At 42.7% G+C, this 23,905-nt stretch overlaps 1 protein-coding gene across 1 annotated transcript in view; it reads right to left on the reverse strand.

Moving 5' to 3' along the window:
• Positions 1-21,975, reverse strand: part of mtmr11 (myotubularin related protein 11) — a 42,535-nt gene extending 20,560 nt beyond the window's left edge. The window contains exons 1-6 of the mRNA XM_030072745.1: positions 21,487-21,975; positions 14,710-14,779; positions 5,975-6,111; positions 5,046-5,115; positions 3,904-4,043; positions 2,429-2,513 (exon numbers count right to left, since the gene is read on the reverse strand). Of these exons, the coding sequence (XP_029928605.1) occupies positions 2,429-2,513; positions 3,904-4,043; positions 5,046-5,115; positions 5,975-6,111; positions 14,710-14,779; positions 21,487-21,543 (559 nt within the window). The 5' untranslated portion in view covers positions 21,544-21,975. The remainder of the gene's footprint in view (positions 1-2,428; positions 2,514-3,903; positions 4,044-5,045; positions 5,116-5,974; positions 6,112-14,709; positions 14,780-21,486) is intronic.
• Between the last annotated feature and the right edge of the window lie 1,930 nt (positions 21,976-23,905).

The raw sequence follows: 23,905 nt of genomic DNA on the forward strand, positions 1-23,905 counted from the left end.
GCAGATTGTGAGATGCTGCTGCCAAATCAAGTCTGAGCTCCTACTTCCATCTCGTTGACACAAAATCTGGGTGGAGATGAAAATGGTATGATCCAGCCAAATCACAGCCAGAGTCATTTTATTCGCTAAATACACTAAATGTTAAAGAGTTTTCTTGTGTTGCTGCTGCAGATGTATACATATATATTCAGATACACACTTGCCAAATACTCAGTGACACAGTGACGCACAAAATCACATCTGAGGTGCCTGCTTCTCTCAGTATGAAATCTTTTGGAAATGAATATCTTGCGGCGATGCAGCGTGTATATTCTGCATGCTCAGCACTGACCACACACTGGACACACTTGACCGTCCGGGCAGAGTTGAGCTGCGGGTCAAGTGGCGACATGTTTCAGAGAAAGGTTTGCATTATTTATCCAACAGCTGACAGCCACCGACAGCCTGATCGTAGCTTTAACATAGCATAATGCATTGTACGGATAGGATCACGTTTCTCTATATGATCCAGGTGAACAGTGAGCAGTGAAGAGACTTGTTTGAAACTAACTGTAAGGGTGAGAGGTTAAGCTCCTGACTTCTTTGTAGAGAAATTTTTGGTTAAGCGTGTCCTATTTGTTGCAATCACAGAGTTTCAACAATGCCCCTTTCACCAAATGATTGACATCACAGTTAAAATGATTAATTATGGCTTGATTTTCTTCCCCCACACTGAGCCCTTCACTTACTGTCAAGATCATCCACTGAAGCCTTTTGTGAGCCTGGATTTCATAAGCTTGCATAAATAAAGAGATTTTCTCACATCTGGCCCTGGTTTCAGTCCAGGAGAACATTTTCATGCCGTCATCATGAAAGTGAATGTTTCTAATTTTGCCAGCCAGAAAGCTCTACAGCTCATTATGGCCTACAAAGGAACCAAGATATTTCCTGTTTAATATTCTCCCCTGCCTTAAAGTTTTAAGATCGCATACTGATGATAAGCCAGAATGAAAGGGAGGAGAGACACAGACAGAAACAAAAATAGATGAGAGGGGATGGTGGCATGAGAAATGATGAATGCTGAATGAGTAGAGTTTCTGGGACATCTCTGGAGCTCGATTGGGTGAAAGCTAAAGTGAGAGCAGTGATCATTCTGTATTAAATAAAACTGTTTTTGGAGCAAGGCATTGCAGTTTCTGCACTTGCTTTCACATGGGGAAGTGATGAAGGCTTTAGAAATCAGGCAGGGCGCATGACTCACAGATACATGCTGCATCTCTGACTCATGTGGACATTTGGTCCTCACATTCAAGGAGCTCTGCTGTTTCAATGAATATTTATTACAGATCAAAAATATGCGCATAAATAAACAGAACGGCAAAGACAGACCGGCAGATTGACTCATGGGTACTGTGGAAATGTTTTCATGTCACAAATAACCAAACAGACCCACATAAGACTACAGATCCAATATGATGACTTTTCTTCTCCAAAGACCACCCATATGGAAAGATTTATTGACTTTTGTAAGTGCCTACAATGCATATGGCAAGATAATAGTGGTGAGATTGAAATCTCTGATTAAAAGACCCATTCTTATAAATTCTCAGCCTGGCATAATAACTACAAAATTAAAGGTGCACTGCTATAGCAAATGTTCCTCTATGTACATATATGATAAAGTATGGCTAATGTGGAAATTGCTTCAATTTTATTTGGCTTGAGTCATTAAATTTAAAGGTTCCACTGATTAAAAAATGGTATTGTTGACTCTAAGTAATTGCTAAAATCCCCCAATTCTGGGAAGTATTTGAACTGATACATCCAATGGGAAGCCTCCAGTCAGCAGGTTTACCTCCTTTGAATAAGAGTAGCTGCTGTTGTCACCCACTGCCTGTGAGGACTTAGGGCTGTATTTTCATCAATCAAAGGCACGCAATACAAAATGCAGCCATCAGCACCCAGCACAGGGACGCAGGGTGTGGCAACTGAGGTTTAGCAATTCCATTGTCAGCGGGATGCAGTGTGACAACGGGATAGTTGCTGTTGGGATGGGATTATAAGGAAGACATTATCAGTAGGTGTGGTAGGGCCAGACGAGAAAAGTCCCGTGTGCAAAACAAAAATGACTCTTCTCTATCACAAAGCCCTGCCATGCACCCTCATCTAATAAACCTGTTTATTTGCAAAATGTTATGGAAAAACATTATTCTTACACCAAAACCTAACATATTTAAAAACTACGGCATGAAAAGAGAATAATATGTGGCCTGTAAATTAAACTATCCCTAATTTGTCTGGAATCTCCGCACCTCTCTTTGAGAACCAGTGCTGCAGATAGACAGGCAGACAAGGCAGACAGACAGACTGATAAGACAGATAGTCTATCAGTGCTTTGGTGGATCAGATGGATTTGTGTGCATGTCGGTGCATACATTAAGCTACTCACCCACACTCCCAAGGGCAGCGTTTTGGAAGGACAGGACAGTCCCTGGCTTGAGAGGCTGGTATGTCTTGGCAATGGTGTAGGTTATCTGAGGAGGGACAGGACAGTGAGCCCATCAACATGACAAAAGTCATCAGCTTTCAGCGCGAGGCCCTCCAATGCCAGATCAATGGCGTATGGCACAGATCAGCTTCTCTGGGCAGATGGCTTCAGGCTACAAAAGAATTGATGTATGACAGCAACCAAAGCCCTGGATCTTAGCCTAAACAAACACACTGAGAGATAGGCTTGCACGCACACACACACACCAGCCCCGATGCTACTACACGCATACTGTATAACGTCAACAATAATACTAAAATTATTTACGTACAGTATGTGTGATTTTTCTAAAAGCAGATTTTGTGCTTTACAAAAAGATCAAATATACCATAAAGTCACGTTTTTCATTCCATTGCAAAGTCAAAGTTTTTTTTTTTTTTTTTTGTAAATTTGAAAATCCCAAATTAGCCAGCTCCAGTTAGGCAGAGTGTTCAACAGTCTCAGTATCCTGACGGCCAAACCCAAGTTAACTTCAGTCAAAGTGGTAATTCACACAATCCTGTTTTTTTTTTTTTTTTACTTTGACAACATCTTTGGTCATTCCCTGTGATGTTTCTGAACTATTCTTCCCAGACTTTTGCTTGGATTTTCTGGTGATAAAGGCATTCATTTTCCATCAGTATCACTGCAAAATAAGCTTTCTACCAAGTTCTTCTGTCTTATCCTGAATCCCCATACAGCTGTGAGGAAGACAGGCACACAAGAGTTAAGTTCGTGTTTGGGTTGGGTCAGGGGATTGCAGCTGTCATACCAAGGCTGTTTTAGCAAATGGGCAGGAGGTGCAGTGATTTTTCTAACCACTTGCACTTCTTGGAATATCTTGCCCAGAAGTGTGCTGGGATTCAGTTTAACACAGTGCTTTCTCTTTTTATTCCCTTCAAAACGGCTAGATGTTCCAGGTGCTTTTGCTGGAGATGTATAACACATCACCTCCTGTGCACCAGAATACTTCTCCTGGGTAACATCTTCCTGCCACCAGGTGTTTAGAACAGCTAATGTAAGTTTTAATTAATTTGGCATGAATTAATTAATGTACTCTATAAACCGGTGGTAGACAGTAGCAAGATTTTCTTTGAGCAAATTACTTAAAACCTAGACGACAGATCGGTCAGGACGGCCTTGCCTGAGGATCTCAGGTTGTACTTCAGCTCATAAGGGACGGTGAAGTTCAAGTTCAGTTTCAAGTTCAAGTGTATTTAAAGCTCAATATCACTGTTTAAAGTCACAGAGGGCTTTCCATGCCCACATATTTACAGCAAACAGGACAACAACAACCCCGGACTTAGTCCTCAGGTCTGTGATGAAGCTTTTGTCCTGACCCAGCTGTGCTTTACACATGATCAATAAAACCTTAAAACTGTCTGACGGACACACACCTCTATGGCCTGTGTCTCAGGAGTGAGTCGGTCAAAGAGGAAGCAGATGACTCGCAGGTCCCTGCAGTAAAGCACCAGTTCCTCCGGAGTGAACTTGAGCGAGGAGTTGGGAGTGACCAGCTTGGTCCTGGACGGGCCCACTGCAACACAGAGGGAATTAAAGACTCTAATTAATCAAGGATGAAAAAAAGACCCATTTGGAGAGAGACCAACGGGCAGGCAGCCAGAGGGGCCTAAGCAGGTTTTCATTAAGTTTGCAAGGAGCCAAAATACTACTCAACATGCCTTCTCATTGAAGTGCTGCTGAAGCATCCTCATATTATGCTGCCTAATTGAATTTCAGTCATGATCCAAGTGAAGTGCTTTCATTGCTTAACCATCCCACCATTTCCAGGCAAAAACAGCAAGCCCTTCCGGATCCAAGACCACTCGCTGATAATATAAGCAATCAGTCTGAAATTATGCTGCACTGGGACTTCACAACCACAACACATAAATAATTTAAAGCCTCACTTCAGTATTCCAGCATCTTCATTATAACTCATAAATGTCAAAAATGATGGAGGAACAACTTGGCACAATCTTGTTAACTGTGCTGATAGGCAAATAAATAACCTTTGTCTTTTTTTGGGGGGGGGGGGTATTTTTGCATGTGATTTTGGAAAAAGCCAGATCTCAAATATAAAGCAACCTCATCTCAGTTTCATTTACAAGTTAAAAATCAATGTAAAAACATCATATTGCCCAATAGTTCATCAAATCTGACCCAGCAGAGTCTGAGATATTGATCGTGCCTTGAGTGAAATGATACTGCAACAAGACCCAAGGGCCCTGTTGGCCTAGTGGTGGCGCTACGGTGGACCAATCAGGTTTATATTCATAATACCAAACCCTTGTGTCAAAATCAATTATTCAAAACAGGCCAGTAGAGGCTCAGAAATCATGTCCACTCTTGGATTGTGAGGGACAAATAGGGATGTTGACACGGACCCACCAGTTCAGCTTTAGCCAATACACACTCACTGGCAAACAGGGAAATGAGGCAACTGTGATCAATATCAGCTGACAACCTCTGGTCAGATATTGAATGAAAATCCCACAGCTGGTCACATGTACAGAGGTGAGCATGAGGTTTTACTTACCAGCCACGACCTTCTCTATGGACGCCAAAGCCACATCATGATCCCCCAACAGCACCGGGTCGGCGTTGTCCTGCATCGTGAATGTTATTCAGAGGGAATATAAATCCATAAGTTTTGAGATTATGAACACTGAAACACTGACAATGCTTAGTATAATATGCAAGAAAGTACAGAGACTTAACTCTGTGCTTCATGGACAAAATCAATTATCACAAATTTTTCTGACTGAATATCTCAACATTGATATTTTGATGATAGGGATGATTACTGGTGCCTTCATAGGGCCTTCCCAATTCATAAGATATTATATACAGTCATCAGTAATGTGGATATGATGATTACAGAGAAAGAGGCAAAAAGCAGAACAGACACTACAGCCTTACACATTTAGAAAACTGAATCACTTTACTGTAATTTAACCAAAAAGAGACAGTGCTTATACTAAACCACCATATTATGATATCCAAAATCACAGATGATATCTCGTCTAATATCACAAAATCAATTATTGCAGATCAGTTAATCAATTAGCCAACTTATTTTACCAATTATAATGTAATTCTGCTCAATTTAATAATTGTTTTAATTGTTTACTGAGTAAATGTCCCAAAAATTTGTTGCTGACAGCTTCACTAAGATCCGTCCATATCATTTTACAATTCATTTTTTGTTGTTTTTTTGGACTATAAGCCTTTGTTATTATTACTTCACATAAATGATTGATTGATTTATCAGAAAATAATATCCTAATTGGCCAATAAATAAATGAATTAATATATAAACAGTTGTAGCCATAATATCGATGTATCACACCAGTCCTGCCAGTATTTTACACTAAAATGTCACAGTCACAGGCACAGACAGTGAGAACAAAGCAGACAGACAGTCATTATACAACCATAACAAAATGTCATGTATCGTAATCTCACGTCAGGTTTGGGGATGTCCTGGGGCACGAAGGCCACTCTGAAATGGGTGCAGAAGAGGGTACCGGCCAGCCAGCCTCCTCCCTCCCTGGCAGTCAGCTTCTTCCTCACCAAAACGGCCCTCTGGAGCACACACTCGCCTGGCGGGGACACATGGGAGATGCAGTGCAGAGGTTACGGCGACAGGATGGGGTTTTGGGGTGCGGTGAGCGGCTGGTGGGCTTGGGGTTGGCGCATGTTTCATCAAGGCATTTTTGCACGACCATCTGTGTAAAACTATGCGGTGGAGCGTGTGTCTGCATGTGCGGGGAGTGTTAGTGGGTGTATATAACAGGAAGTGTAAATGCAGACAAACCTCAGCGTGGATGTTTACGGAGAGGATTGGGAGTGGGTGGAACAAACACCCTTAAACAGCTGAAACTATGTCCCTCCAGTGGCTTAAGTCGAGTGGATGAGCGGTTTTACGACTGTGAGAACTGAATGCTGCTCGTGGTCGGAAACTTGAGGCCGGGGTCTCACAAAGAACGACAACAAACGGAAAGCAAAGCAGAAAAGAAAGGCACCGTTTCAGGGCTGACAGTAACTTGGGCTAAATGCTCTGAATCAACATTACACCAAAGTTTGTATGATATTATGATATGTTTGCTGTATAATGCAACACTCTGAAAGAAAATCTACTATTCATTTTTCTTGTGGGATTTTTTTTTTTTTTATGAGCCATAATTATTAATGGTCTAAGGGCCTGCAGACTTATCATGAGCTATCAGGCTGACTATATGTGTTCCTGTATCAGTCAATCAATGAAAAAAGGCATTTTTAAGAGGCTCTTGCGTCCTTAAATTAGTGTAAACTAATAGGAGATCATTTATGGAGAAAGGTCAGGTTTATTTGATAGCTGGAGGTGGGATTGTTCGAAAATGTGATGGCTTTATTGCTACTGGTTTAGCATGAAGTCACCATTTAACATACACTGTTTTCCAGGATGTGTAAATAGTGGAAATTTGCCATTACAAAAAATGACAAATCGAAATTTAGTCAATTCATTTGCGTTCACGTTTTTCATTCCATTGCAACTTCAAGGGTGAACCCATTAATGTCTATGAGGAGTCTGAAGCCATCGGTGTATTTGCTACGGTCAAGAGTCTGTCTTACTGCAGGTTTGCTTTACCTCCCAGAATTCACACGCTCCAATTGTTTTCAGAAATCCATTAGAAATAGCTTGCAGAGACACACTGCTGCCTTGACTCATAAAAAAAAAAAAAAAAAAAAATCACTCAGAGCAACCTTTATATTGAAATTTTATCTGGAATTTTCTGAAATGTGTGTGCAGAGAGTAAATGGGAAATTCCCTTTCACAACCTGGGCCACAAAACAAGGGGGCGGTTGTGTTTCTGCTCTGTTTGACATGCTGCTGTACGTACTGTAGGCACGCGACGCATCATGAATACTGACACTGCTCAGAGTGAATCCTCATACTTGGTAAAGTGGAAAAGGAAAACTGAAGAGGCGTTGAGAATTCCAGTACAATGCTTCCAAAAACAAACCTTCTTCACCCAGACAGATCTCTCTCACACAAACAGAGATGGGCATAAACATTCTCAAAGGAAAAAAAGTATCAAAATGTGTGTGTGTGTGTGTGTGTGTACGCACGCACACACACGCACGCAGCAGTGAGACAGCACATTTGTGACGGTCTCCCGCAGGAATACAAAGCCTCTGCCAGCTAGACAGGGGGTTGTCATGGCAACAGAGTCCGGGATAGAGCGGAGGTGGAGAAAATGGCCTTTTTGTCCCCGACAAGAGAAGTGTTTGGCCAGACGCATGACAGGGAAAAATGTTTTCATTTCACTCACGGAACGCCAGAAAACGGCTCAAAACCAAAATAACATTCTGCAGAAACATGAAATTCCTTCACAGCAAATGTGGGAGGAAGGAGCAAGTCCTTCCAATTGAGAATGACAGAAAAATTCAATTACCATTCGGAGCGGAGCTGGACCTCTGCAGGCTGCTACTTTTCACTCTTACCCAGATGACTATTTTGGGGGAATAACGAAAGTACAAACAGGAAACAGTCATTTTATACATGAAAAGCTTGTTTATGCTGTTTGAGAAAAAGGAAGTGTGGTTGCAATGAGAGCCTTTGCTTCCATCACCATAATTTTACCGATTACACAAGAAGCAGAAAGGGAGAGATTTATGTAAAGCCTAGGGGAAAAACAGCTACAGCATAAAGAGAAGTCTTTGGGTGTGTCTTGTGATTATACTTAAGCCGACCTCAGCCTCTAAAACCAAGTGAGACAACCTTGGGCTTGTGCTTATCAATTAAAAGTCGACATCACACATGAGCTAGGCACAGATATTTAAGATGCTTACAGCAGACTTAGAGAACAAGTGAAATCTTGTTGTGCGCTTGTTTCTCCAGAAAAAAACAATCTGTGGCTTTGCATGCTTCGTTTTAATGTCTCCCTAGGGTGCGATGGAGCCGAAAACATTCCTCGGGTGTCGCAGCCTGCAGAGGAGAGAGCTTAAGAGGAGAGGAGGAGGAGGAGGAGGAGGAAGTTGTGGAATGGAGACTTCTGGCACTTTGTGCACTGGTTCTAGCAGGTAGTTGGATACAGCATGAGTCAGCTGGACAAGTGTTAACAAGACAGGCGTCCTTTAATGGCAGAAACTGTTTTATTATCTTGTTAAGACCGCACCAATCCCAGGGGAGCGACAATGTGCTCTCCACTAACAACGTATTATGGTATACTTATAATGATTTCCCATTATCAAAAGCTGCTACAAGCAACTTTTGATAATAAGAATAAATAGGATATATTATGTAAGAGATAAAACCCTTTATCACACAGCTTGGAGTGGATTAAACTGCTTATACCATGGCCACTTGACTACAATAAAAAAATGTGGAGAGATAATTAATTTAGGGAGTGCTATGCTCCCCTAAATCAAGCAGCAGAGATTGTGCATTTGCAGAAATGGATCGAATACGTCTGTTTGCACAAAAATTTGCTTGGCTCAGCTCAGCGTTGGTGTTAATGTTCTGCCAGTGTTAATTTCTAGGAAAACAGTTCTGAAGAAACTGGGATTTTAGAAATGGAGGAGGGTGTGGTGGCTAATGGTTGATATAGTTCACTTCACACAAGTTAATGCCTAAGTTGTTTGTTGCTATAGTTACAAAGGTTGGCTCCTTGGTAATGGCTAGCGTATGAGTTTACAGCGGTGATTAAAGTTGAGCTGGACTGCATGTGCCTCACACAGTTGGAACAATTTGATCACGCACTCACAAACCCACACCTTTTGTTGTGTGAGTGTGTGTGTGCGTCATATAGACAAGGATATCAAGCACAGCGAGAGGTGACAAAGAGTGGAGCCAAACATGCAGCTGACAAAACCCATTCAAAAACACAGGTGAGCATCAGCATTCCCTGTGTCTGCTGTGTGCTCCCTCAGCAGCTGCGGTGGCTTTACACGCGCAGGTTCCCTCAGCCTCAGGACAGAAGCTGTTTCAAGGTAGACGGCTCATCAAAATGACTGACAAGCGCCGGGCTGGGAAGCTGTCCAACTAGTGGGAAAGAGGGCGGAAATGACAGGACACTTCCTGTGTCAAGTTGAAATCCTGGATATTGTAGCTTTAAGACATAAATCAATACACAATGATGCTGGTCTTTCTTGAGCGAGTTTGAAGGCTGTGTGCAGTGAGAGCAGGACCCTGGCAGTGAGACAGAACCTGTCACAGTTCAGATTGCGTAAACGTGCCGAGTAAAGGGCCTGTCAGGTCAAATATTGCAAATATCGTTGAGGATTCAATTAACTGTTTTAGCATATGTGCCTATGAAAACCAGTTGCAATGTATTGATTGTCAACACTATTTCAAATGCCATTACCAAACATTCCTATATACTGTAGGTCTGCATATAGGTTTCTTCATTTTAATGGCTAAGTTTCAGTTTGAGTTTCCTCCTCAGCATTTCAGTTTCTCCTGTTGATTTTGTGGTCAGTGGCTGTTGGAAATGAGGAGTGAGCGACCTGGAGAATCAGCCTGAGCGAATACAGATGAGTGTGATCCGAACCACATGCTCTCAGACTCCGTTTTATTTGTTTTCGTCCACATTTGGTCCTCATTTTCATCTGGGATGCGTGCAGAGCTGGAGCTTTCTGCCCTCCTCGACCGATTGGGAGGGAGAGTGGCGACTTGGAGGAGGTTATGTACGGTCAAGTCATATATATACACTGCAAAAAAAAAAAGCCTGTCTCGAGTCATTTCAACTCATATTATGTCTTTTTTTTACGCAAAAACAGTTTGAGAAGTTGAAACAGATGTTTTCATATCCTTTCTGCTGCTGTTCGTCGAAGTCACCAGTCAGCTCCACGCTAACTAAAGTGGCCACGGTTTTGAAATCCTCATTCCCCTTTTTCATCAGACACTCAAGACAACTCGGTGCAAGCAAATGATGCAAAAGAATAGTTTTTGGCCAAAGTATTCTTTTAAAAAAGTTGACAAAAAAAAATCTTCAAGTGGGTTGAGACATCTCGCTGAAAATATCTGAGAATGAGATTCATCAATCAACTTATTTCAAAATCACTCTGCTGGCAACTTGCTTCGCTAGTTTAATTTTTTTATTTATTTTTTTGCTCAGGTCATTGAGTTAAGCTGTAAATCTTTGGACGGTGCATTTCAAATGACGCTCCAAACAGCAGGGTCATGCCCTCTGTGAACTATACATTTCCAAAGCCTTAAAATCCATTCAAAATCTAAACGGCGAAGAAAATCCAACACCACTTTCAAAGTCAAAATCGAAACCTAAGTATACATTGATGCTCGCGTCTCATGTCCATCACTCGACGAGGCAAACAAGTGATTGACAGCCGTTAAATCCTGCGGTAACATAAGACTGCGGCGAAAGGGGATTGTGAAGTCGCTCCGAAGGGGGTCCTGGCAGTATACCCCCTCCCCCACCCATTCAGCAGCATTCAAAAGGTACATGATCTACCTATGGCTGCTTGCGCTACCTTGACCCGTCTGCCCTCCCGCAGCCCGGCTCGGTTTCTGCGGTCCTGTGTCCCGATGTCACCTGAGAACGCGGTAAACGTCAGGCAGCACCCATACACACCGGGAGGGCGGCAGCTACTCTCAGCACATATATATATTTTTGCACGTGTATTCTTAAATAATTGTTTTCAGTGGATCCGTGCAAGCAGTCTGGGACAGCTGACGTTTGGGACACTTTAAACACAACTTACGTTACCGGCAACGTCAAACCATATGTCAACAACAGCACTGTCGATAAGAGTCTTTGTTAATGTGAAAAATACAAACATACGCGTGTTTCCACAGAGTAAACACATGACACATGCCTTTTAACAGTGTCTACATGTGCGTGTGCATGTGTGTATTTAGTAGAGGCCGAGGGAGAGAGTCCACAGGTAGTGTAACGTGAGCCCTTTCGCCCGGTGCGGTAATAATGACCCACGGCTCCTTTGTGTCTGTGAAAGTGAACGTGTTCTCACAAATTGCCACAACACTCTGACTTTGACTTCGCCTCTGTACAAAATGTGCTCAGAGGCAAAGGGTGGCTTTGCTCGCCAGGAATCGGCATCCAACACAATGAAATGGAACACACAGTCAACAGACTGATATGCATTTTATCTCACAGACGAATCACAGTGCCATTAACTCTCAATGCATACTGGCAATGAGGACTGTGAGAAAGCATGACAGAGCCGCCGATCCACATCTGTCTTCTTCTCTGCCTTAATTTAAGACAGGTTCACATGGACAGCTGTGTTTCTAATCTGTCTGGAATGGAGGGAGAGAGAAACAGAGAGAGAGAGAAAGGCACAAAGAAAGAGAGAGAGGTAACAGAGGAGTAATGCAGATGGAGTTGAAAGCCAGCAGGGGAAAAGAGGAGAAATAAAGACAGTCCAAATTTCACAGGGAAATGTTAACAGCTAAGAATAGGATCTCTGTGTGCCTTGTCAAGGTCCACCAGAGGCTGGAAAATATTCGATAAAAAACACACTGCTGGAAAACAAATCAGACTGGGTAAGTGAATGAAGTAGGGAAGGAAGTGTGTGTGTGTGTGTGTACGTGTGTGTGAGTGAGTGTTTGAGCAGCCGCAAGGTGGAGGTGAACTGAAAGTGAAAAGAGTCAAAGAGTCATCCCCAACCCCTCCTCACACCCAGTCCTCCACCAAAAACACACACTCAAATCTGCACATAATCTAACACTTGAGCTCTGGTGCGGAGTGCTGTGAATAACTGCTGATATGCGCCGTTAAAGATTAGCTTGTCTCGGGACGGGGCGCGCTGGTCTGCCGGCATTCTTTGGTAAAGCTCCCGCCGCAGCGTCTTGCTGACACAAGAGTAAGACCTGAGCCAGACTGAGGACCCGGCCTACACTGCAGCGCCACCGAATATCTGTAACCCTGCACTCTGTAGTGAACCAGCACTGCTCTCACACGGGCTGCAGATTATCACTTCGGCTAAGAAGGCTAACCTCTGGCAGACTTCGCTGGCTACAGTGTCTCTGCAGCAGGGTTATTAATAGTTGGGCAAAAGGAGGTGTGATTTTTAAGGCAGCCAAACCTGGGGGGGGGGGTCTCTTACGGGTGCCAGCTAAGATGACACTGGATGATTTTAATGCCAATCCAAACTGTCCTTTAAACCATGTGTACACCTAGAAAGTGGATTTTGCCCCTTATTATTATCGATATTGTTATTCTTGTTTTGTTTTTGTTTTTAAACCTGGGACTATCTGCTTAAAAATGACAGGATATGGTTGATATGGTTTGCATGAGCAGAATCAATTCAAGAGATTGTGATTTATTGGTAGTTTAAAATCTAAAATCCAGAACATGTTCTGTAGCATTGCACCTACAGGTCGCAACTTAGCAGCTGACCCGTTCACACCTCTGCAAATCGGAGCCGAAGTCGATAATTACCTGGGACGGTTGCAGAGCCCAGAGCACAGGACTAAAATTTTGGGTTTTTTAAGCTAAGCTCAAGTCCCGGATGGTAGCAGGATTTCAGATCGGTGTAAAACTAATGTGAACTAGCTAAAGACTGGAAATTATAGCCAGATGCAATTTTTTTTCCAGACATGTTTGATATCCTTGGCTGAGTCTGATTGGATTCATGTGGTGTGAAGCAGTAAAACACCGATTAAGAAAGACTCATCAAAAGTGACGCCGGCAACAGCCAGTTTAGTCAACACAAGGCCAAAGTGTGTGGATTTGTGGAGCAGTAAATGATACGGCACGGCAATTCTTACTAAAAGGCCGTCTCTACTCAAAAATGGGTTTTCTTTCTTGTTTTAATACTCTTGGAAGCTCGGCCTTGACTTTACAGATTGGTACTGGTGCCAAATCTGCCACTTAAGCACGGTTTTCACATTCCTCCACTGAAGGGCAGGCCTGTCCTTGCTTCTCTGAAATCTGGTATTGTGCCATGCACATGCAAGCACAATTTACAACATCACAAATGAACCTAGAACCTATCATCATCTACGAGGCTTGTGCCGACAGATGATGACATCACTGATGTTCAGAGGGATCCCCAATAGCCAACGCCTTTGCTAATGTCAAGACAATATTTGGTTTGTCTGAGTCCTGATTGGCATTAAAGCAAAGACAAAAGGCTTTCAGCTCAGTGTGAGCGTCTAAAAACCCCCAGCACATGCACAAATAGACTCCACAACAGCTTTTTCCCCAGAGCCGTGGACACACTGCAGAAATCTTGACATACGCACACACACACACACACATACACACACACACACACACACACACACAGTTATCATGTCTCAGCACAACACCGGACTCAATAACGCAATAACTGCAGGACTCTGTGTAATAACTGCTGTGTTTTTTCACTGTTTCACCTTTTATATTTATATTTATGGCACTTTATTTATTTATTATTGCTGCTATCTGGAGTGGATTTCTCCAAACAAAATTTCATTGTATTGTGATACAATGACAATAAAGATCAATCAAGCAATCAATCAATCAATCAATCTCTGCTGTGTTTTGCTGCTACACTAAGCCGGGCAAATTTGAAAACGAATGTCTTTTTTTCCTCTGTTTTCATCTTCCATCCACAGCAAACCGTCATTTTCTGCCCATGAAAACGCAGCTTTTCATAAATGGTCTCCAAAGTGTACAAATCTGAAAATGTTGGCCTGGTTTTCTGAAAACGATGTCGTTAGATCATCATGTGATCTAGTGAATGCTTATGCATATGTGTTTTCAGGTGTTTCAGTGTGGATGGTGGGTTTTTGAGGAAAGGTCTGCAAAAGTGTGAAAACGCAATTGTGATGTGGATAGGACAAAACTGCATTTTTGGATTTAACCAGCTTAGTGTGGACACGGCCTGAGTCAGAGTCTGACTGAGGCTCAAACATATCGCTGTGTGTTTCACCAATGTTGTCTGTTGTCATCACGGGGTGACGTGGTGTTTAGCAGCTAGTTTACCTGAGGGGAGGCAGTCGGGGATGTAGGGAGCAGGGAGGGTATTGCAAATTTACATATTTATAGATCCACACATACTGAGAATTAGGAGGTAGAGGTGCTTTAGAGCCATTTTGAATAGTTTATTAACCTTTCTGCAGAGTAAACATATAAAACAGTTATTTACCACCCAAAGAATTTTTCTAAGGACTTACACTATATCTGAAGGGTGTGTTTAAAAACACTCATATATCACAAATATGTCAGCTCAAATATGTGTATTCCTACCAGGCAGGCAGCGTAGTCCGAACATGTCTCGGCTCCTTGCGTTTAGCCCACTTTGACTCAGCATCCTCTCCTGTGACGGAAACAGAGTTGAGGTTAGCATTGCCTAAGCCCTCATTTCAGAATGGACTTCCTCCATTTTACATATCATATTTTACATATGAAAACCGGGGCCATCCTGTTCTTCACAGCAAATTACATACTGCTGATAGTGCATTATACAAAGTAGCCAAGTTAACTTTTGCTGACAGTGAAAAGCAAAGTCTGTAACAGTACCAAAAAAGAGACAGAGTTGATGGAACTTGAGTGAGTTCGCTGAATTGTGCAATCTTGCCCTGAATCTTTAAGCAAGGGTCTTTTGAAATGAAGTATTTAACCTATGTCACAAGCACGTCAAACTGTTTATGCAAGAGGTTGACTGTGCAACTAAATCAGTACATGGTCAAAGCCATATGCATGTCATATGTGTTCTTGTTGATCGAGTTCGTCGTCCCAGCCTGCTTCTCTCATCAAAGCCTAGGTCTTCTCAGCGGCCCCGTTCCCAAAGACAAAGCCGACCGCACAATGCTCCATGATTCGCAGTTTCCATGTTGCTGCTCATTTCTGTATGATGGCCATGAAGTCTCAAGTACTTCAGTCTGTTCTGCCGGCACAGGCCAATCCCACAGAACCACAGAGGTTACGATATCCAGACTGCGAGCTTACTGGCACACATGGATCCACTTAGCTCTGCAGCGACCCCCCGCTGAACGCCATTTACATTTATCGGGCTGAAATCACATAATACGCCAAGACATGCACTGTGAAAAGAGGGTGTGATTATACAGGTGGTCAACAAGCTTTAGCCTTGTACAGAAATAGAGACACGGCCTTGAGTTCACATCCAAGAAAAGTGTACATTACGGAGACTCAAACTACTCTCTCAGCAATTCTTCTGGGCCCACAATGCAGCTATTCATCATTATATTTCATTTCAGGCACCCGATTTATCATATAATACTGGTATTTCTTTGAGTCAGCAAGGATGTGTGAACACAATAATGAATCCACTCAGAAGCCTATGTTATCCTACCAATTTAGTGGTGGCGGCACTGAATTCTGTGTTAGCAGCATGCAAATGAAAAACCTGAGACTGTAAGCCTGTTCTCTCTACATAAAAAAAACAGGCTATATTTAAACAAAGAGGACCTTTGCTCCTTGAAAAGGTAGTAAAATCACACTCATTCAGAGCTGGTTGTTTTCCTTGCATGTGAAAGTGTCTGGCTGCTCCATAAAAGGAGCCAAGAGACTCTTCAGTTTGCTGCTGACGCTCTCTTAATAGCACATTAGCATAATTTAGAGAATAGCTCCAGAAATCATATATCTGTCAGCTTGTATTCGTCTTTCATTTTCAATTGGATGCTGATGCAATGGAATTTGGCTGAAGCAAAGTTAAATAAAAGGTCCCCCCCCCCTTCCCATGTGGCTATCTAAGCCATGGATAAATCAATAAAACCAGTTATGAGGGGTTTTAGTCAATCATAATGATTAGTTACACTCGGATGATACGAACAAGCTCTCCTACATGGAGTCATGAGGGCAATTTTCTAAATCTGACTCAATACCTCATGGTAAAATGGTTTCAAACTGTCAACTAACGCCAAAGTCTGTAATAAAACTACAGGGATTAGCCAATCCTAGCTGTGCAGCTCCCCCTCAAATCATACACTTTGAAGACATTAGGCTGTGTTTATCCCGAGCCAGTCAGGATAGGGTTGTGATCCCAACAATTTTACTGACCAAATGAAAAGGCCCCGTGAACTCAGTTAGCAATTTCGTCGGTGAAAAACAAGCTGCTGTTTTTTTCAAATTATAAAGGCAGGACACTAAAGTTTTACAAGGCTTAGCTTCTGCTTGCCAGAGCATTGTTCATTTTATTTCCATCTGGCTTTAAATGCCTCATGCGTTCCCTCCTTCTCTCCATCAACACCCACAGAAAACCCACAGCTGAATTCCTTATCCCCTTTCTTCAGAACATCAGAGGTGATTCAGATGTTGTGCTGTTATTCCTTTTGATAAGTCAAGTTCCTTGGATCTGTCCTCTGAAAGTTGCCAAGGCTGACAAACCTGTGCCTCAGGGTTTTGGGTGGTAAGTGAGCAGACCAGATAACACCGCAAGATAGCAGCTGAAGTACCACTGAAGGGCTGAAGATCAGGCTATACTGAATTTGTTAAGGGTGAAAGGAGTGAAATTAGTGAGCGTGATACTTGTGAACAGTAAATGGGATGGAGTAGAATGATCCAGGTGACTTGCAGGCATTCCTCCAAGACATTAAAACCGTTACGCAGGTAAAACAGACAAGCAGACAAGAGAGATAAGGAAAGGGGAATGAGATAATGTCTAGACAAAACCTAAAACTGAGGCCAAAGTCAAACCAGGCTGTCCCCAAACCTCTCACCGTCCCAGAGCACTAAACAACCACATTTTTCGGGCTGTGTTTCTGCTGAGGTTTCACTATTTGACTTTTGCTTCATTGTGTAGCTTTGGCTGCACCGCTCTTATCACTTTCACTGCCTCCTTCTCCCCTATGCCTGCCTCATTTTTGCCCTCCTCCTCCACTCGCCAACCCCCTCCTCCTCAGGGACGGCAGCCAAGGCCTATTGCAGTTTCCATTGCTCATGGCTTCCCCTCGCTACTGCGGCCAGACTTCTGCAGTAAGCGTGCATGTTCCTGGGTCTGGAACATACCTTTCTTTCCCCAAGAACTAGGCCAAGTTTCTGTGGCACACAGCAGGAATTGTAGTCTCGTGTTGCATCCCGATCTCATAATTTAATCTCCTATTGTGTCTTAAAATCTGATTCTACCTGAGACAAATCAAAAATGTGAGATAATTGCACTTGTTTTCACCACAAATCAGTTTTTAAACAATTTTCCAGAGGAAATATCGTAAAATTGGGCCGATCTGTTTCAAACTCCAAACAAGGCTGAGTGACTTCAAAAGAAGGGCATTTTTTTTTTTTTGCAGTGCAATCCCAAAACCATATAAACCGCGCATAGTGGAGGTTTAGCATCCGTTGTTCAGAAGGACAAGAATGAGCCTGTTTTGGAAGCTAGTTAGAGAGTTATGCTCTCCTCGGGGCTTGTAAAGTACACATGCGCCTTTAGCTGCTGTTTGCTGTACTGAAAAGGTTCATAGCCTGTTTATTTGTGTTGTGCTGTTCATTTCCTCACATGAATGGGTAAAGTCATGCTGTGCTGTGAATTGACTTCAGAAAAACAAATAAGGATATGAGGTAGTTTTGCTAAAGATGGGCTCACTGTGAAGCGTTTTCTTCAGAGCCACTTCTGAAATATTGCAAATTCTTTTCTGAAAGATGAAGTGAAACCCTAATCTGTTTTTGGATAGCTGCGACCTGTGGCTTTGGTTTTAGTCCTTCTCTTTCCTCTCAAAGAAAGCCTCCAGTGATGCAATGCATTTGCAAGAACAGAAACAGTAAACTTGACATCAAATAGCCTAGATTCTTGCACAGAGAGTTAAAACCCCAAGGACAGAACAAAAAAGGCCTGATTGTAATCAACAGTTCACAATGGAATGAGGTACTCAGTGGAAATATACAAGTAACTACCTACTAGCTGCATAAAAAATGCAATAATTGGCTTGCATTCCACCACGGGCTGCATTTCAGACTCAATATGAGCAAAACACAAGGACCGAAACAGATTTAGACATACTGTATAGTGGAAAGTAATGCATCAATGTTTTATGAAGCGGGAATACTTATGGTTAATGCATAATTCTTAATGTAAAAATTATTGCATCATGCGAATAAGCAGCTTTTAACCCTCTTTTCCAAAGTACCCTGCAGCAATTTGCATAACTCTCCCTACTGTAAGTTCTTACCCATTCTGAATGCTTGGCAGGGGAATATTTATAGTAGTTCCCATACTGTTAGCCATTCATTATAACTGCATTGGTCTAGACTTGGCCCACAACAGACAAATAATTAACAGCTTTAATGATATCCCTTCTGAATGATCTAAAATTCATGTCTGATTATATATCTGCATTGCCATTATCCTTTCCCCTTAATGCTAAAATGAAATGAGCGTTTGTGCAGTTTCCGATGCAGTGACATCAGCGCAGGGAGGGTTCAAAGGTCGACTGAGTGACCTCTGACGGCTGAAAAGGTGTGTCAGTGTTTGATGAACGTTGGGACCGTAGTCTAAACAGAGGGTAGAACTGTAAAGACTGGATTTGAAAAAGCCAAGGAAGAAGAAACCAGTGCAACGCAACTGGAACTTTGCTGAACTGTTTCCATTATACACACACACACACACGCAGGCTCAAATCCACACACAAAGTGGCCTGACAGCAAGTTTTCATCAGTCAGTCAGTCAGTATGCCGCCTGTTCGTGGAGTCCAGAAATACTTGACACTGACTTTCTTGTTTTAAAAGCGTAGCTGGGAGGGCCGGTGGTTAAAGAGACCATTCTGTGCCTAAACGGGCATACTCGCTCTCTAATTGTAAGTCAGTGTGGATGAGAGTGTCAGCTAAATGGGTAAAATGTAAATCTAATGCTAAAGGTTGACATCCTCTGGGGCTAACAATAGGCTGGAGATATTATTTGTGTTTGGACAGTCAGTCACTCTGACAGCACAGTTACAGTAAACTGGGTTTTCATACACTCAGAACAGATAAACAGCCTATCCCCGTGAGAACAAGCCCTTTCTCTAGTGAATAGCGCCGCTGGTTAATTATCAGCCAACGCCAAGATCGATACACCCTCTAAAAGGGACATAAATCCGTTCTGGCGCTCAGAGGAGCCCATTGTTGTGGTCAGTTTCAGTGTGGGAAGCTTCGGCAGCGCAGGGGCCGGTACTGAATGTGACGTCTAGGTCCTGTGGGAGCGGGTGTGGGTGTCTGTACCATTTTGGCCCACTCCTATCAGGGCTGGATCTCCAGCCACTCTGAATGGAGCTCAGCTGAGCCCTCCTCTGGCATTTTTGCTTCTGTAGAGCTTTGTGCTGGGAGCCTTTCATGCCGACTGCTTCAAAGGCAGCTGAAAGATGCAGATAGAGTGAACTCGAGGGGATAGGAACAGCCAGAATAAGCCTGAATGAGCCTGGTTGTACTGTCAAATTTTAGGCCTAACCATCTGTGTTCTACATTTACGCATTACTGCTGTTTTGTTTTTACCTTTACGCTTCTCAGGATCACAGTTTATGCCACCCAAAAGGGCTGAGATCAACATTACAGAACATCCAGAAATACATGAAAGACGCAAAGTCGTCTGGTCCGAATTCAGCTTATGATTGTATTCAGTTTTCTGAAGCAACACAAGCTCATGAAAGTGAAGCTCTGGAGAGTGTGTGGGTGGCTCATGCATATCATATGTGCAGCCTAGCACTCCACATTTCCATATCATAGGCACAGCCATACTGCTCATACCGGGGCACTTGGGATTCCAGTGCAGGAGGGCTGTGATGATTTCAGGCGGGCAGGCAAACCTGCACATCTTATTCTGACGTAATCACATTCACAGCTCCTGCACCTCCCCGCTGCTGTCTCCATGGCGACAGCCAGATGTTGTGCACATCACCCCAACTCCACATGCAAGCAGCGCCCGAGGGTGGAGTAAAGACGCATCTGTTACCGTTTCCCCCTGAGGCTGCTGAAAATAACCAGGGAGGGAAAAAAATCCAGGCAACACAAAGACAGCGCTAAGAGCCCAGAGGAATTGGCAGATCTGAAAGAATTCACATAACACACATTGCTTTGTGCTGTCTATCAAACTAATGAGCCCTAACCTGTATCCTTTCAGGTGCTGTTCAACCAGGAGAGTCATCTGAAACTCAATAGCGGAAATATTTTGTCGTATTGACATTTCAGAGCAACACACTGTGACATTTTGCAACCTTTAAAGCTCATGGAAGTGAAACTGCTCAAACTGGCTAAAAATATTCACCACCTTTTCATACAAGTGAGGCCATCAGAGGTGACAGGAAGTGACCGACATTCACCGACCCTTCACTATTAATATGCCATAGAGCCAAAGATTCCATTTACATAGTGGTGGCATTGTTTTCTCCTTTATTTTCCAGGCAAAATAAAACTGCAGCCAGCCTGACATGGCCCAGTTTTTCCCTTGTAAAGCTGCAATTCTGTTTTGGGCACAAAAATATCACGGGGAAGTCCACAGTGAGAGAGACCACACTGAAAAACTCTCTCTATGAAGGATCTCTGGTGAGAGACCGCAGGTTTCTAATCCTGTCCGCTGCAAACCACCTGAATTCACTGTCTGCATTTATAGCTCTGCACAGTGAATGATGGTAGCTGCTTCCTGTATCATTACTTGCTTCCTGGCCACCCTGGTTTCTAATCACATGAGGAGTGGTTGATGAGTTACACAGTTTATCACAAAACGGAAAACTTAATACACTTGACATTTCACTCCACTTCCTTACAAATCATAACTTGCCTTGTGTGTGCTTCATGGTGACGCTTTGGGGTGTTTTGGTGGCTCAACAGAGGAAGACAAGGGGGCTTTAGTAAACCTCCAGCACATAAATAGAGACAGTGAAGAAAACAGCCATGCATTTTCAAAAAAAAAAAAAAAAAAAAAAAAAAAAAACTGTAAAAGCTGGCTCATCAAAGCTGTACTTTTTCACCAGAATGAGCCACAATATTGAATTAGTTGCCCTTTTTGTTAAAGTTAAGCACCAATGGGTTTCACAGTGACAGTGATAACAATATAAGAAAAGCCCTGCTGAATGGCTAATGTGTCAAATTTGAGCTTACCTTCATATCTGGGACCATTTGCCTCACTTTGAACGTGGTTTTAGATCCTGTAAGCATCTTTGATGATAGCCGACTCGAGTTGCTCGGGGGAAAAAAAACAATGAAATGAAGGGTAGAAAACTATATGGAAAAGCAAAAAAGCAGCTGGAGTGTGTTATTATCGAAGGGGCGCACGGTTATCGCCTTCTTCCATTTTTTTTTCTAGCGACAAAAACCCCGTTAAAAGAGCAAGAGGTCCGGGTACGGCTAGCCTGTATCACCGGCTGCTACAACAGAGGTGCTGGCTGTGGACGGGCAAACTATTTTCGCTCTTTTCATCGCTATTCCCCTCTGACAGCATCCATGTCCTGACGAGAAAAAAAAGAGAAAAACAAGAGCACACCCTGCTGAAACACCGCCGGTCAACGGACTATTAATAATGGCGTAGTTAGTCACCAAGCGCACAGGAGAGATGTATTCACCGCTACTGCTGCTACGCGCTTCTTTCTATTTGTTTATTCCCTCGCCATAGTGAAAAATGACACACTGGTGAGGAGGAGAAAAAAAAAAAAAGCGAGTGCGCAAGTGGAGCTCCTTAAAGGGCCAGTGCGCCTGGAGATGCCCAAAACTGGGGGTTCAAGGACCTTCAGGAGTCCCATGAGAGGGAATCCCAGGCAGGCTGAACCCCCTCAGAGGTTTTATTTCACCATCACTTAGAATAAAGCACAATTAAAGGGAATATTAGGGAGGCCATAATATTAGGCCTTGAATGTACAGCTTAAATATTCTCAGTTGCAGCACAAATCTTATTAAACTGATGTGTGTGATTTAGTGTAGTGTGTATTTCTGCGGGTCCTGGCCCTTAAAAGTTTGGGAAACTGGAGAGAAAGAAGCAAGAACAAGAAATTTTGGATTGGAGGACCGACACAGCCTATATCATAGTCCCCCCTCATTTCCTTAAGTGCAGCACTATAATACAGTCCTTTTTTATATGTTATATATTTGTGTCCCATGTTCACAAACCTAAAGAACCTGTTTGATTGAAGTGCTTTTAATATATTTATATAGCTGGCTTGACTTGCATGCGTTACCTGTTTGGCCCCGTGTAAGATCCAGGTAAGCACCTTTTGTTGTGCTCATGATTAATAAAAACAAGCTGAATGAGTCAGGCTTGCTTTTCATAATGGCTTTGTGATCCCTTTATTGGAATGATGTTTTCAAGCCTACCTGCCACACTGGACCACCCTTGCCAAAATGCAGCTTTAGCTTTTTATTATGCAGGCAACTTGGTGCTGAATAAGAAAAGCTGAGGCAGACAACAGAAATCAATACCTTCAGTGAATTCAGCATTCAACTCTTTGCCCCTTCTGTTGTCAGCCTACAAAAAAAAAAAAAAAAAAAAAAAAAAAAAAAAAAAAAACATTCTGCAAAATAAAATCATTGGTTTATATGGCCATTTGCATCCCTTTTTTGTTCAACCATACCTTTTGGTGATCCTCAGCGGGTCTGTATGAGAATCCACTCGTCTTCTCTTTCATCCAAACTGCAGGCAGAAAAAAAAATCCACCAAAAGCCCTGTTTGAGGCAAATAAAGGGGCTACTGTAAGCCAATTCAAAAGAAATACCTTCCAGTGAGAGCAAGGAAAGTCTGAATGATCCTGAGCTGCAGTCTGTCCTGCTGAACAGGTGGGGAGACGCTGCCCTTGTGAACTATAATAGAGAGAGGTCTGGATTTTTTACCACATGGGAAACTGTTCAATATTACATAAGGGTCTCCGATTTCTCTAATACATAAAACAGCCGCAGACACAGGACCTTGCATCATCCGAGCTGGAGTTATTCAACAATGTATAATGCAACAAGGTTAGGGTAATGCAGAATGACACATTACAAATAGGTATTAGCAGTGAAATCCTTGTTAAAGCTGCTAAAAACAATCTTAATCTACTGGGTTACTTTACAGCCCCATCTCAAATCTATTGGACTGCTTTTACTACTGTTCCTTTGCAGTGCATCCAGTTTGTTTGAGGTCTGTGCAGTGGCGCTTTGAAAATGACAATGTCATACTTTGCTGATCACAGGAAATTCTGCTTTGTCATGCACAGGTCAAAGATCAGCTCCAGGGCACCATCCTGAGTTCATCAGGGTGGGTACTTTCTGTCAAGGTCTGCTAATTAAAGAAACAGCCTCACTGTGCCCCCCTGCTGCGCCATTAAAAAGTTCAAGGGTGTGGGTAAGTGCCAAGTGTAAGGCAAATCTCAAACACTGCCTATTCCAAGCCATTTCGTTCCTTTCAGCAACTCCTTTCACTTAAGGCATGGCCCATATCTCTATCATTCAAGTATTTTTACAGCATCATACATGTATATATATGAAAGAGATGCATATCAGTAACTTATAAATGTATTGAATCTTCACCATACTACTGATTTCATGTTTA

Source organism: Myripristis murdjan, chromosome 16 (genome assembly GCF_902150065.1).
Source record: "Myripristis murdjan chromosome 16, fMyrMur1.1, whole genome shotgun sequence".
Classification (NCBI taxonomy): domain Eukaryota; kingdom Metazoa; phylum Chordata; class Actinopteri; order Holocentriformes; family Holocentridae; genus Myripristis; species Myripristis murdjan.